Source organism: Ictidomys tridecemlineatus, chromosome 1, assembly GCF_052094955.1.
Source record: "Ictidomys tridecemlineatus isolate mIctTri1 chromosome 1, mIctTri1.hap1, whole genome shotgun sequence".
NCBI lineage: Eukaryota > Metazoa > Chordata > Mammalia > Rodentia > Sciuridae > Ictidomys > Ictidomys tridecemlineatus.
The window spans coordinates 115,822,427-115,834,783 of NC_135477.1; the positions used below are offsets into that span (position 1 = coordinate 115,822,427).

General features: G+C 37.6%; 1 protein-coding gene across 2 annotated transcripts in view; it reads left to right on the forward strand.

The window, feature by feature from the left end:
- Man2a1 (mannosidase alpha class 2A member 1) overlaps positions 1-11,683 on the forward strand; it is a 162,838-nt gene extending 151,155 nt beyond the window's left edge. For both annotated transcript variants that reach the window (XM_005327222.5, XM_078045497.1), the window contains exons 21-22: positions 7,312-7,422; positions 8,921-11,683. In XM_005327222.5, coding sequence (XP_005327279.1) covers positions 7,312-7,422; positions 8,921-9,073 — 264 coding nt within the window. In that variant the 3' untranslated portion in view covers positions 9,074-11,683. The remainder of the gene's footprint in view (positions 1-7,311; positions 7,423-8,920) is intronic.
- The last annotated feature ends 674 nt before the right edge of the window (positions 11,684-12,357 follow it).

Consider the following 12,357-nt stretch of genomic DNA (forward strand, 5'->3'; position numbering starts at 1 on the left):
TTCCTAGATTAGCCTTTGACTCAGCACATATTTGAAACAGTTACTTAAAAACCCATTGGTAATCCTAGAGGATCATTGGGCCATTCAGGACCACTGCTTTAAAGAGTTTCTCTGTCTTGTAACCTTTGATAAAAGAAAAATAATCATTGAATGAAGCTATTGTGAGTATTGGTTTAAAGAAAGCTGTTATTTAAAAGATATCCACTGTAATCCTGTGATTATACTAAAAGAAAGGCAAAAATGACTCAATCATAGATCTAGAAGCTAGACCCAAATTGTGTTCCTGTTTTTTGTATGCTGGCAGTTTTCAGGGTACAATATTAGGTATTCATTTGGTGATTACTTCCCCCTGAAGTAATTTTGACATAGACTGGGTTCCAAACAAGACCAGAGGTCTCATTGGCCCATGTCTATGTTGGTCTTCTTCTAACCACTGCAACATTTTCGTGACCAGTGTGTCTGGGGACTGCCTTGGCATGATACAAGCAGTGGGAGGTCTCTTCCTGCCTGACCTCCATCAGCAGCTCAATCAGGACACCGATTGCCCATCCCCAGGCTACTGTCTGAAGGTTCTAAACCTAAAGTGTCTAAACCTTACTTGGTCTTCCTTGCTCCTCCCCAGGGATAAAGGTGTTATGGTTTAAAGAACAGTGAGAAAGGTCGGGTACAGGCTGGAGGTTCGATAACCCACTGAGGTGGTTCTGCACCAGCCTCAGACTCACTAGGTGCACATCTCACCAGGGAGATTTTTTAAAATGGAGCCTTTCACATCCTAACTCTGAGATCCTAATTCTGTAGTCTGAAGAAGAGAGCCTAATAATTAGTAAGTTTTTAAAAATCTCTCCTTTAAAAAAATTCTAGAAATTGCTAGCCTAATAATTAGTAAGTTTTTAAAAAACTCTCCTTTAAAAAAAATTCTAGAAATTGCTAAGTTATCTTCATTTCCTAAATTGGGGAATAAGGGCTAGAGATTAAATTATTAAAGTAAAATCATCCAGCAGAACTTCTGAATTCGAGTGCTGTATGTAGTCTCTAAGGGCAATGTGTGACTTGTTGAAGAAACCAAATTTATTTCTAAAGGTCTGGTTGTTCCAAAATTATCTATATTAGTAGATGAATTTGTTTTTATATAGGTATCTTTGGGATTTGTACTTTATATCCATAAAAAAATTATGATATTTTTTTACTCAGATGAACAAAGGGAAGAGACTTCTCTGAAGCTCTGCCCGCACACAGTGTGCTATGGTGGCTTAGCCCATTCCAGCCACTGTCTGGGAGTTTCCCTGCTGGCCTCCTCCTCCTCCTGCTTGTCATCCTTCTCTTGATCACTTCCTTTCCCTCCACTATCAAGAGCTTCAGATATTACAAAGAAGCTTCTATGAAGGTTTGAAAACTGGGAACAGGAGCACCACTCAAGTACCCTAAATAGGCAAGCCATGTCACTGGGAAAGGGCAGTTTATTTGAGGAGAAAGGGAATCCTGGCAGAGATGATGCTGGGAAAATCCCATGGGAGAACAGAGATATGAGTCATGGTTCTGAAGGATGGAACTGCATGCAGGGTCAGGCTGGAACAGAAGGACAGAGAGGAACCTGATTAAGAATTCAGCTAGATTTCATGGTGCCATTCTACCTTGATGTTTTCAAAAGTGAAATTTAGTTCAGCTTTTTGTTTGTTGTTGTTTTTTCAGATTGCTTTTATGTTCAGATGTTTTTGTTTAATTTATATCTACATAATACTTTTAACTCTTTATTTTCTCTGAGATTGATTTTGATTTATAGTTAACTGATGGTTGGCATGGACCAGTCATTTCAACATCACCATTGCTTTTCAAATATTTTCTCTTTGCACTTGTTTATACCACCTGTCTTTTCTCATAAAAGGCATTTTAAGGTTTTTACTTTGTTTTGTGTTTCTTTATAAGAATTGATTGGTGCTCTATTGATCTCCCTAGCTTCTGGAAAGGTGAAAATTGTGGGGGGAAATTTTCCTTTGTTGTACGTATCTAAGAACAACCACTCACCTTCCTTTTCTTTCTGTCATTTTATCTTGTTGATCAAAACAAAATAGCTATCATTAGACATTTTAATGAGTACCCTGAAAAATGAATTTCTACTGGTTATTTCCTGTCTCAGAATTTACAACAAAGTTTGCAGTTTTCTAACCTGTCTAGCTGCCAAAATGCACTACAGATGAGTTGTTAGGCATTTTCAAAGAATCTGAGTGTGTTGGGGAAAATTTCCCCCTGGGGTTTAGCTATTTGTTGATCTATGTGCACCTTGGAAATCTTGTGAAAAGGTATGGATCACATTACTCTTAGAATACCTGGTCAGAGTTAAGACTATCCTCATCCCCCAAAAAACAGTCAGGGGGTTTACACTATTTCTAATGTTTATTACAGTTTCCAAAAGTTAACTGATTTGTGACCATTGGGTAATTGATAGGCAAATCAAGTTTCTTTTGGAGTGAAAGATAAATAGCACAATTTTCACATCTTAAGTTCTTATCTGCTTCAGTAGAGGAATATTCATTTTTATCTTTCCTTCCTTAGGAGAGACTTCATGAGCAGTTATAATTTTCAGAATGGCCTTTAATCCTGTTTGAAATGAGATGAGTGGATAGGTGGGTAGGTGGCAGATATGTAAGAAATTATAATTTCCAAACCTTGCTTTCTTAATTGATTTATGTTTTGATAAGTCATGTTTTTAGCTCTACTGGGACCATTGACCAAATATATTCCCTCTTTCCAGTCTTAAACTAGAAGGGTTATCTCCTTTAGTTTATGTGGTTTATGACATTACATTAAACAGAATCCCTATCTTTCCCTTCCTGACTAGGTAGCTATGGGCACCAATCTAGAACTAGAGCAAAGCAGGAAAAGAAAGCTGTTAAAAGCACAGACTTTGGTGTCAGACCACCTGAATTTTGAACATGACTCATCTTCTTGCTAACCTGTGACTTAGAGCAAGTCACTTAACTCAGTTCAGTTTCCTTATTGGTAGCTCAGGGATGATAATAGTACCCAGCTCAGAAATGTTGTCAGGCTTAAAGGAAATGTCTGAGGTGTTCTGAACAAGTGTACACATGGTGAGCCCTGTGAGTGCTGGACGAGTTTAAGTTTCCAGCTGTGATCATTCAGGCATGAGCAGTCATGATTAAACAATGAAGTAAAAATGTTGGTGCTTGCCGGGTGCAGTGGCGCACACTAGTAATCCCAGTGGCTTGGGAAGTGGAAGCCAGCCTCAGAAATTTAGTGAGGCCTTAAGCAACTCAGTGAGACCCTGTCTCTAATAAAATACAAAATAGGGATGTGGATGTGGCTCAGTGGTCAAATGTCCCTGAGTTCAATCTCCTGAACCCTCTGCCCCCACAAAAAATACATGTTGGCACCTTAAAAAAAAAAAATAGAGAAAGTTGACATTTATTGTCAAAGTAAATCTTGATGTCACTTTAACTTATTCCTGATATATTTAATTAATGCTTCCTCAGGTTTTTTTTTTTAAATTGTCTATAAACCAGGCATCATTCTAGGTTCTTTACATGAACCTTCCTTAAAGTTCCCATACTACAAAGAAGGTAGGTGATATTTTTATCCCATCTTACAGAAGAGCAAACTAACTGACCGAGAGATGGCAAATAACATTCCAGGTCACACAGCAGGGCAAGATAGCTGCAAGGCACCTTCAAAAAACTGACTCCAGGTTCCTGTTTATAGCCTTATGCTGCCTCTTGCATGGCAACAAGCCAGGTGTATCATATAATCTCAGTTCCTTGGGAGGCTGAGGCAGGAAGATTGCAAGTTCAAGGCCAGTCTGAGCAACTTAGTGTGAGATCCTGCCTCAAAGTAAAAAAATCAAAAAGAACTGGCAATGTAGCTAATGGTAAAGTACCTGCTTGTTGGCATGGAGGCCTTGGATTCCATGCCCAGTACTTTTGGGGGTTGAGACATTTCACCATGAACCAGAGTCACATGGCTTGGTTCATGGTAAAACTAAATCTTGCTCTGATCCCACTTTCTCTAAGCCCAGCTTTATCTGATGGCTTCATTCTACAAACCCAGTCATTTTCCACTATCTTCTACCACATTACAAGAAGAGCCTTGCAGGCCCTGTGAGCTGGGTGTTGGTTTGATCCCCAGAAAGGAGTTCGGGGATGGATTTTCTCTGTAATTTTTGAACACCACAGCCTGCCTTCAGTGATTCAGTCTCAATTGTGACCTAACCTGTTTTACAAAGACAGGTACCCAACTGTACTATGTGCATTTTCAAAGATCACAAATTTTCTTCCCTACACCTTCCTCTTTTCTGGGGTCCAGATATTACAGTGTTTTAGTGTATATAAGAAGAGTTCTTTCGATATCTATTTACTCTTCTAAAGCATACAGTGTGATTGCTGGGGGATATCTGTTTTCCTGCATCCATATTCAAGTTAAATTCACAGTTTCACTACTTTGAAAAACAGTTTTCTTGGAAATAAAATGTCTAGACAGACTTTGAAACTGAAAAACTTCTGGTTTGCCTCAGGTATTTTTTGCTTGAAAACTGATACTTTCATGAATATTTGATTTTTTAAAAACTTGGACAAGATGATTACTATTTCAGTTAGTCCTTACAAAATGATTTAATTTTAGTTTTTAGAGAAAGTAGAACTTTTATCTCAATGAAAAGTAAGTTTTATGGCTTCATCTCTACTTTTGTATTTTTTTTAATCTCTTATGAAATTCAGAAATAGAATTTCAAAGATATTATATTTTCCTTTCCATTTTTTGACCCCTTTGGTAATAGAGTTAGGAATTTTTCATTCTAAGAGCAAATGTGTTTCATATATTTTAACAATTTCTGCTATCAAGTGGATTTTAAGGATGGTGCAATGAGTTAAAATGGTCAAATGCTTTAGGTTAACAGTACTTCCAAAGGAGTCTAATTAAAAGGCCATCTAACCTGCGAATCCACACAAGGACTTGTAATGATTTTGATACACAATTGTAGACATATAATTTGAGGGTTCTCTGTTTTTCTAGCTATAAAGTTATAATGTCAATAAAGGAAATTCATGAATAAGAATTTAAATGAGCTAGGAGCAGGGTGCATGCCTGTAATCCCAACAGTTTGGGAGGCTGAGGCAGGAGGATCACAAGTTTAAAGCCAGTCTCAGCAATTTAGCAAGGCCCTAAATAAGAACTTGTCTCAAAAGAAAAAGTAAGCATGGCTAGGGATGTGGCTCAATGATAAAGTGCCCCTGGGTTCAATTCTCAATATCAAAAAAAAAAGGAGGGGGGAGTTTAAATGAGAGTATGGTTAATTTGTAAGTTTTAGAAAATTATCATCAATATTTATTTGATGGATTACGTTGATAAAAAATACTAATAGCCAAAGGACGTCCTATGTGTCAGACACTGGAACAAGTCTTTTTTATGCTATTTTATTTTATTTCATCTCCCTATTACAGAAAAGGAAAACCTGGTGTTGCTAAACTCAGCAGCTAGTAAATTGCAGAGCAGGAGTCATATTGCAGGTTTCTGACTCCCAGCCCAGGCTCTTGCTCATCTCTGCAGCTTCTCCACACACACTCTGTCCTACCAGGCTTTGTGAGGCCACTGCACATAGTATTTTCATTAGATTAATTCAAGCAGTTCCCTCAAGCTTGAAGAGACAAGCTTTAGCTCCATTTTACAGACAAAGAAACTGATACTTGTAAAAACTCCCAGCTACACCATTGGCACATGATTGAGTTCCCTTTGTCATTCTTCTGGAAATCTTATGTATATAAATGAAGTATTTTTATGCTATGTGTGTGGGGAGGTGAAATTTCATATGATTTGAACTTGTTGTGTGTATCATGTGGTTCTATGGTGACTCACAACTCCTTAAATGACTCTCTTTTCTCTTGCTTCAAGGAAAATCTTAGTAATACCACTTTAAATAATGGTGTGAAACATCATAACATAGGTTATTCCAGCCAAGAATCTGAGGTGAGGACAGCTTTAAACTGTTCAGGCACATTAAAATCGTCCGTGGTGGAAATGCTGGCAGCTATTCAGAAAAGATGTCTCTATAGCACATTAACTATTCTTGTCCCCTAGAGAGGATGATCAAAAGCTTGGACATGTTCACATCCATGGCCTGAGAAGAGAGAGATCATTTTCCTCACTATGTCAGTGCCATGCAGCATATGAGTCTACTTTGAATAAGTGTACATTTCTTAAAATTTCCATGAATTTTTCATTCAGTTTGTTTATTATAAACATCTTGCCACTTGGGAAAATATAACATTTATTAAGATAATTGTAATTTAAAATATTAAAGAACCTGAACCATTCATGACATCATTATTTAAATGAACTCAAGAAATTTGGCTGCAAGAAAGTTTGAGCTTATACCTGTAACTGACTGGTTTATCCTTAGTATTTTTCTGTTTGTCTGCCCAGAAAAAAATGGTTTGTGTTATGTGAATTTAAATAATACATCAAGCTAATAAATGTTGGCTGTCCTTGCAAGTGATAAGCATAACTAATTCAATTTAAATGTCTCTTGTATAAAAATAATGAACCAATACATTAAAGATTAAGAATGTTAATACAATTAGCAAAAATTAGTATTTCATAAGGAAATTCATGTTTCAGTTTTAAGATGGATATAAATCATTCAGTGACTAGATAAGGACTACATTCATGTACATTTTGTTCAACAGAACTGTATATAAAATGTGTGTGTGTGTGTGTGTGTGTGTGTGTGTGAGAGAGAGAGAGAGAGAGAGAGAGAGAGAGAGAGAGAGAGAGAAGCTGGGTACGGCACAACCTGCAGTGCCAGTGACTTAGGAGGCTGAGGCAGAAATATCACAAGTTCAAAGCCAGCTTCAGCAATATTCTGAGGATCTAAACAATTTAGCAAGGCCCTGTCTCAAAATAAAAAGGACTGGGGATGTGGCTCAGGGTGAAGTGCCCCTGGGTTCAATCCCTGGTACAAAAAAAAAAAGAAAGAAAGAAAGAAAGCCTTACTTGAAGAATTGTTGATAAAACAGTGCATAATTTTTGTACAAAGGAAGCCTGAGTCCTCAAGGACTGTGGGGGAACCAAGGCATGAAGTTACTTAACCAGTAACCTTACAGCATATTGTCACCTGGCTCAGTGAGGATGGGGGTGAGTGTAGCAGATGGATGGGCCCAGTCAGTGTGGAGCCTAAGAAGAAATGAATATGTCTAATTAAGTTTCTAAATGTAGTTTGAGGGTGCTGACATCAAGATAATGATGTACAGTGCTGTAAATACTTGCTTTAATATTTCTGTGGTGTGTTGGTGTTGTGCTCATTTGCAGGAAGGCAAGGGGTATTCCAGTGATGCAGCCTTAATCCTCCACAGGAAAGGCTTTGGTTGCCAGTTCTCTACCAGTGGCATGGGGCTGCTTTGTTCTACGACTCAGGGAAAGGTAAGTTGAAAGGCTTTTTTTTTTTGCTGGTCAAGCTAATTTGCCTTGACAAAAATCCTCACTTTCTGAAAATAGCCCTGACAATAAGATAATCTTTCATTGCCTCCTCACTGACTTCTTTTCCTCAGCCTGCAAGTTAGCTTAAAGCTTAAAAACGTATTTGACTTTTGTCAAACATGACTGGAACCTGTGCACATTTGAAGGCTAGGCTCGTGTCATTTCTTCCGGCTTCCATTTCTAGATGACGACATAATATCTTCTCCCCCTTTTAATTTCCTCCCCTAGACTGCACATGCTCACATACCATCCAGTTCAGTTGTGCTAAGCCCATGTCCTACACAGGCCAAGGCAAGTTTTATGACTGAAGCTGACCGGCATAGCAATAAGATGCATCAGCATGAACATTGAATTAATTGACCACAACCCCAGTGGCAGCTGTACAGTCTTCCAATCAGTTGATTCCTTTTGGGAAGTAAATGTACATCTAAGTCTTCTGATTAATCCAGATTTGCATATGAGTCAGCACTCTGCAGGCCAAAAGGTCTTCAGCCTGAGCACTGAAGGGTACCTACCTACTTTTTATTTCTCTTCATTGATCTTGCTGGCAGTTTCATCAGGAAGGAAGTGAGCCTCCAGTCTCCTGCCTCTCTGTCTCTGAGCTGTGACTAAGAGAAGGCAAATGGAGCTGGTTCCAGTGCGTAGGCAGGTCTGCCCCATGAGGCAACTCAGCTGACCAGCTTTCCTCCTAAACCTCATAAATATACCACAGACCAGACCCAGGCAGCTCATTTCCAACTCTACACACTAGCACATGTGTAAGATCTGAAAAGAATAGGAAATCTGGTAGAAGTCCTATAGCTGCTTGGATAGACTTACTTTTATATTATTTTTACCAAACCTTCCATGGAATTGGTGCCAAAAAGCATTGGCATTTTGGTGTTTTTTTTTTTCATTATATTTGCAATCAACCTTGATTGAGTATATTTGGTTGTAAGCATTCTAGCGTTGAGACATTGAATCCCTGAGGGGGTTATATGATCCAGAGAGATGTTAGAATAGCCTAGCAGGTATGAAGAATGCACTTTCCAAATGACCTTTCCATCCTTTCCAGTTCTGTTGAAACAGAAAAAAATGGTTGTGAACCATCATTGTAAAGACAGAAAGAGTCTAAGGATTTTTAAAACTTGGTTCATAGATGTCCTTTCTCTTATTGAAAAAGTAACTCCTGTGTGGGATAAAATTGTCAAAAACTACAGAAAGGAATGCAGAGCAGATTGCCCCTGACTATTATAACAGCTTCCTATTTCCCTCCAGGAATGGTCTATAGGTTTAAGCATGTTTATACATGTATACGTATACTTAATCCCTCCCTCTGTTTTTTTTTTCCAACATACTGTTTTACTCCCTTCCATAGGTTGTTTTTACTGAATATATAGATATACTACTAATCTTAAGAGTTGATCTAAATATGCTAATTTTTTGTCCCTTTACTTTTTAGATATCAGTATATAAACTTTTTGACATGTTTACTATTGAAGATTTTGTTCCTTCATCATTATCCTTGATGCATACACCTCCAGTTGCCCAAAATATAAGTGTGATCTACTTGAGTCCCATGGAAATCAGCACATTCCGAATCCGGTTGAGGTGAACATCCGACTTTCACATTTGGAGTGGAAAGCATTGGCTTTTATAACTTTTTTGGTTTGACGTGCAATAAGGGAAGCACATTATTTTAGTTTCTGGCTACTGTGAGAACATGAATTCTGTGATTTTTTTTTCTTTTTTAAATCAGATCTGCAAAGGGGGGAAAAAGCCATGCTGTCAACCAGGTTTTTCTTTTTCTTTCTTTTTTTTTATTGTTCCTCCCATGAGCTGCCACTATCAGTGTGAATTGATGCAACAAATGAAGAAATGTTTAAAGAAAACCTCTCAACAGATTGTATCTCAGGTTAAATGCTGACTAATTATGTTTGTGTTGGGGGTTGTGAAGAGATTCTTCAAAGTATTTGCATTGCTGATTCTTCATTAATTTTATAAAAATGCCCATTTTACCAAAATGGAATAAAAAGTTTGTGGATAATAGCTAAAGGCCAAAATGGTTGCAATCATTCATACAAGCTAGAAAAATGTTGTGTGTTGAAATATGTGGAGAAGTGCAATCCCTCAACCCTTATGATAAACATAGTTGATAGTCACACCTTTTTCTAATGAATCTCTTGATTCTTCCTTTCCTACCCTTTGTATTTCCCTAAATACCTGATTTGGAATCATTCAACAGTAGAAAAAGAGGCATATTTTCATTACTTGACAATGTGGGATAGGTGCAATTTATTCCATTGTCACTAAAATAGAAAAAGCAATTCCGTAGGTACCATGAACCTATTTTAAGGTACCACAAGGTGTCTTTTTACACAGCTCATTTGAATACAGGTGTTCTGAGAATGGGGTTTTCTATTTTTAAATTACCATATCAAAATAAATGTGCCTTATTTTTTTATAAGTCTTGTTAAATTTTTTGGTGTCCATATTCCTGTCTGGGAAAGGGGGGAGGTATTGGGAGGCTGGAGGGGGGCCTTTCTATGACACATAAATTGTGTAATTTTTGCCTGACAATGCTGGCCACATTCTGATCTGTTTCATTAAATTTGTGGTGGTGTTACTCTAAACATTTTGACTATTTGAATGTACTGAGATGTCAGAAAACAAAACAAGGAAGAAAAATATTGTTAATTAAAATATGCTGCTGCCAAGGAAACTGCAACTTGAAGCAAGGGTTTTGCAACATGCAAAATCCAAATACTGTTTCCATTCACAGTAGTTAACCATACTGAAAAAGAGAATGCTTTAAAATAGACCCTGTTTTGAAATCCACTTATATGTAGCTCATCATAATGAATCTTACTAAAGACTGTGTTTGTTCAGCCAATTCCAAACTTGTGTGTGCTAACCTCAGCGTATAGTTCTAAGCCCATGTGCCATTATAGTACTTTTAATAAAATTCATTGAGGAGCATTGTTTCCTTAATGTAAAAATAAACTGGCACATTAGCAACATTTCAAATATTCGTTTTCAGCACAGAAAAGATTCTTGAATATGTAGTTTTGAAAACTCTCTTTGTGTTAATGTAATAAACTTAGTATTATCTGACTTTAAACTTCCATTTACCTCTCGTCATTCCAAAAACCTTTATCTTATTAGAACTATTTCTATTTCACCATGTAGTTTACAAATTACTCTCTGGATTTTCACTCAAGATGCAGCTTCTAAGATACCTGTGTGTTCATTCATAAACTCCTACAATACCATATTGACTAAGATGTTACAAGAGGGTAATTTCATGCAATAAACATGTACTATAAGTTTTCTTCCTAGTTTGGGGGAGGAACAAACAACTGGAAAACAACAACAAAAACCACTTAGTTTTGTGGACATCTATAGACGTCAGGATTGCCAGAAGCACATCCCAGGAGAGATCAGTATTTTTATTGCATCTTTAATGTATGTCTTCCTATGGGAGTTCACTGTGTTCTGTGGTTAAGTGGGTGTGCTTTATCACTCTGGAATTTCTGATCAGATGAAATAAAAAATCTGATGCAATAACAGTGGCATTGCCACTTTTGGGTGTTTGAGAGGGATCTGTCCCATATTAGTCGGGGTTTTATTCAGTGTGTGTTGCCACCAGCTCTTCACAGGTGAAGCAGAAATTCTCTCTAACCAGCAAGTTTCTGCTTTTTAAAGTTCTTTTTAGAATACATCATCAGGGAAATGAGAGGATGCTTTTGCTTTGGGTTGTGGTCAAGAACTGACTGAATAATTTTAGTGTCTCCAGCACACACTTCAAACCATACCCTTCAGTTGTGTTCTTGGTGGAATATTTGCTTGATTGGGTTTTTTAACATTCATTATCACAGTTGTTCAGTTGACCAAGTATTCACTGCTTTCTCCCCACCCTCCCCTTTCTTTGAAAGTTTAATTTGGGGTTATAACTGCACTGATGGAGAACTCAGCATCTTTCTTTTCTACAAATACTGATTAAAACAAAATGCTGTAAAACATCATAATCCTCTTCCCATGTCTTTGTTGTACTTGTGCTGAAATGTTTCCACATTCCTCTGTCCAGAAAAAAATGTTTACTTTCATTTTGATTATTTTGTTCACCTTGGAATCAACAGGTTTTGATATTTTCTCTTGAAAGATTTTATATCTTTTTGGGAATATGTAATATAAGATCTCTAATAAAAGATAATCTTATCCTGTGCATGGTCCTCTAGAGTGGTTCTTAATCCTAGTTTGTAAACTGATATATTAAAATGTTTAATCAAATGTTAAAATGTGACAGGATTAGGGGATAAGGTCGTGAAAGCCCATTCTTTGTTCTTTCATGAAATAATTACCCCTTCATCAGCCCAGTTCTGGTTAGAAAAGGCAGTTATAGAGAACAGATTGGTGGTGATGAGTTTTGTGTCGAGTTTGGGGGCATCTTTGGGTTGGAGTCTAGGAACTATCCCAGCAGCCATGCCCATAGATCATTCTTGAGCCACTTAGGAGGTGGAGAGATTGTTGTCAGGTTCTACATGCAGTGTGAGCAAGACAAAGATGATGAGTCTGTGAGCCAAAGATAAAGCTAAAATGGTCCATGTGGGTTGATTCAGAGTGTAGAGCAGGCAGGAGGAGTGAGATCTGGGAGGCACCCCCAGCCCCAGCCCCAGCCCACTGGCCCAGGCTAGAGCACAGCTATATAAGGGGGTTCCTTCAAAGCTAGGAGGTAAAGCGAGGGTAAATAGCAAATAATCCTGTGGATTAACCAGGTAAATTATACATGCTACCTAGGAAGTTTGGACTTATCTTGGGTGACTTGGGCAGTAGAGATTAATCAATTTAAATATGCATATACAGAAAATCTAGAGAAATTAATAAAACTAGATTTTATTG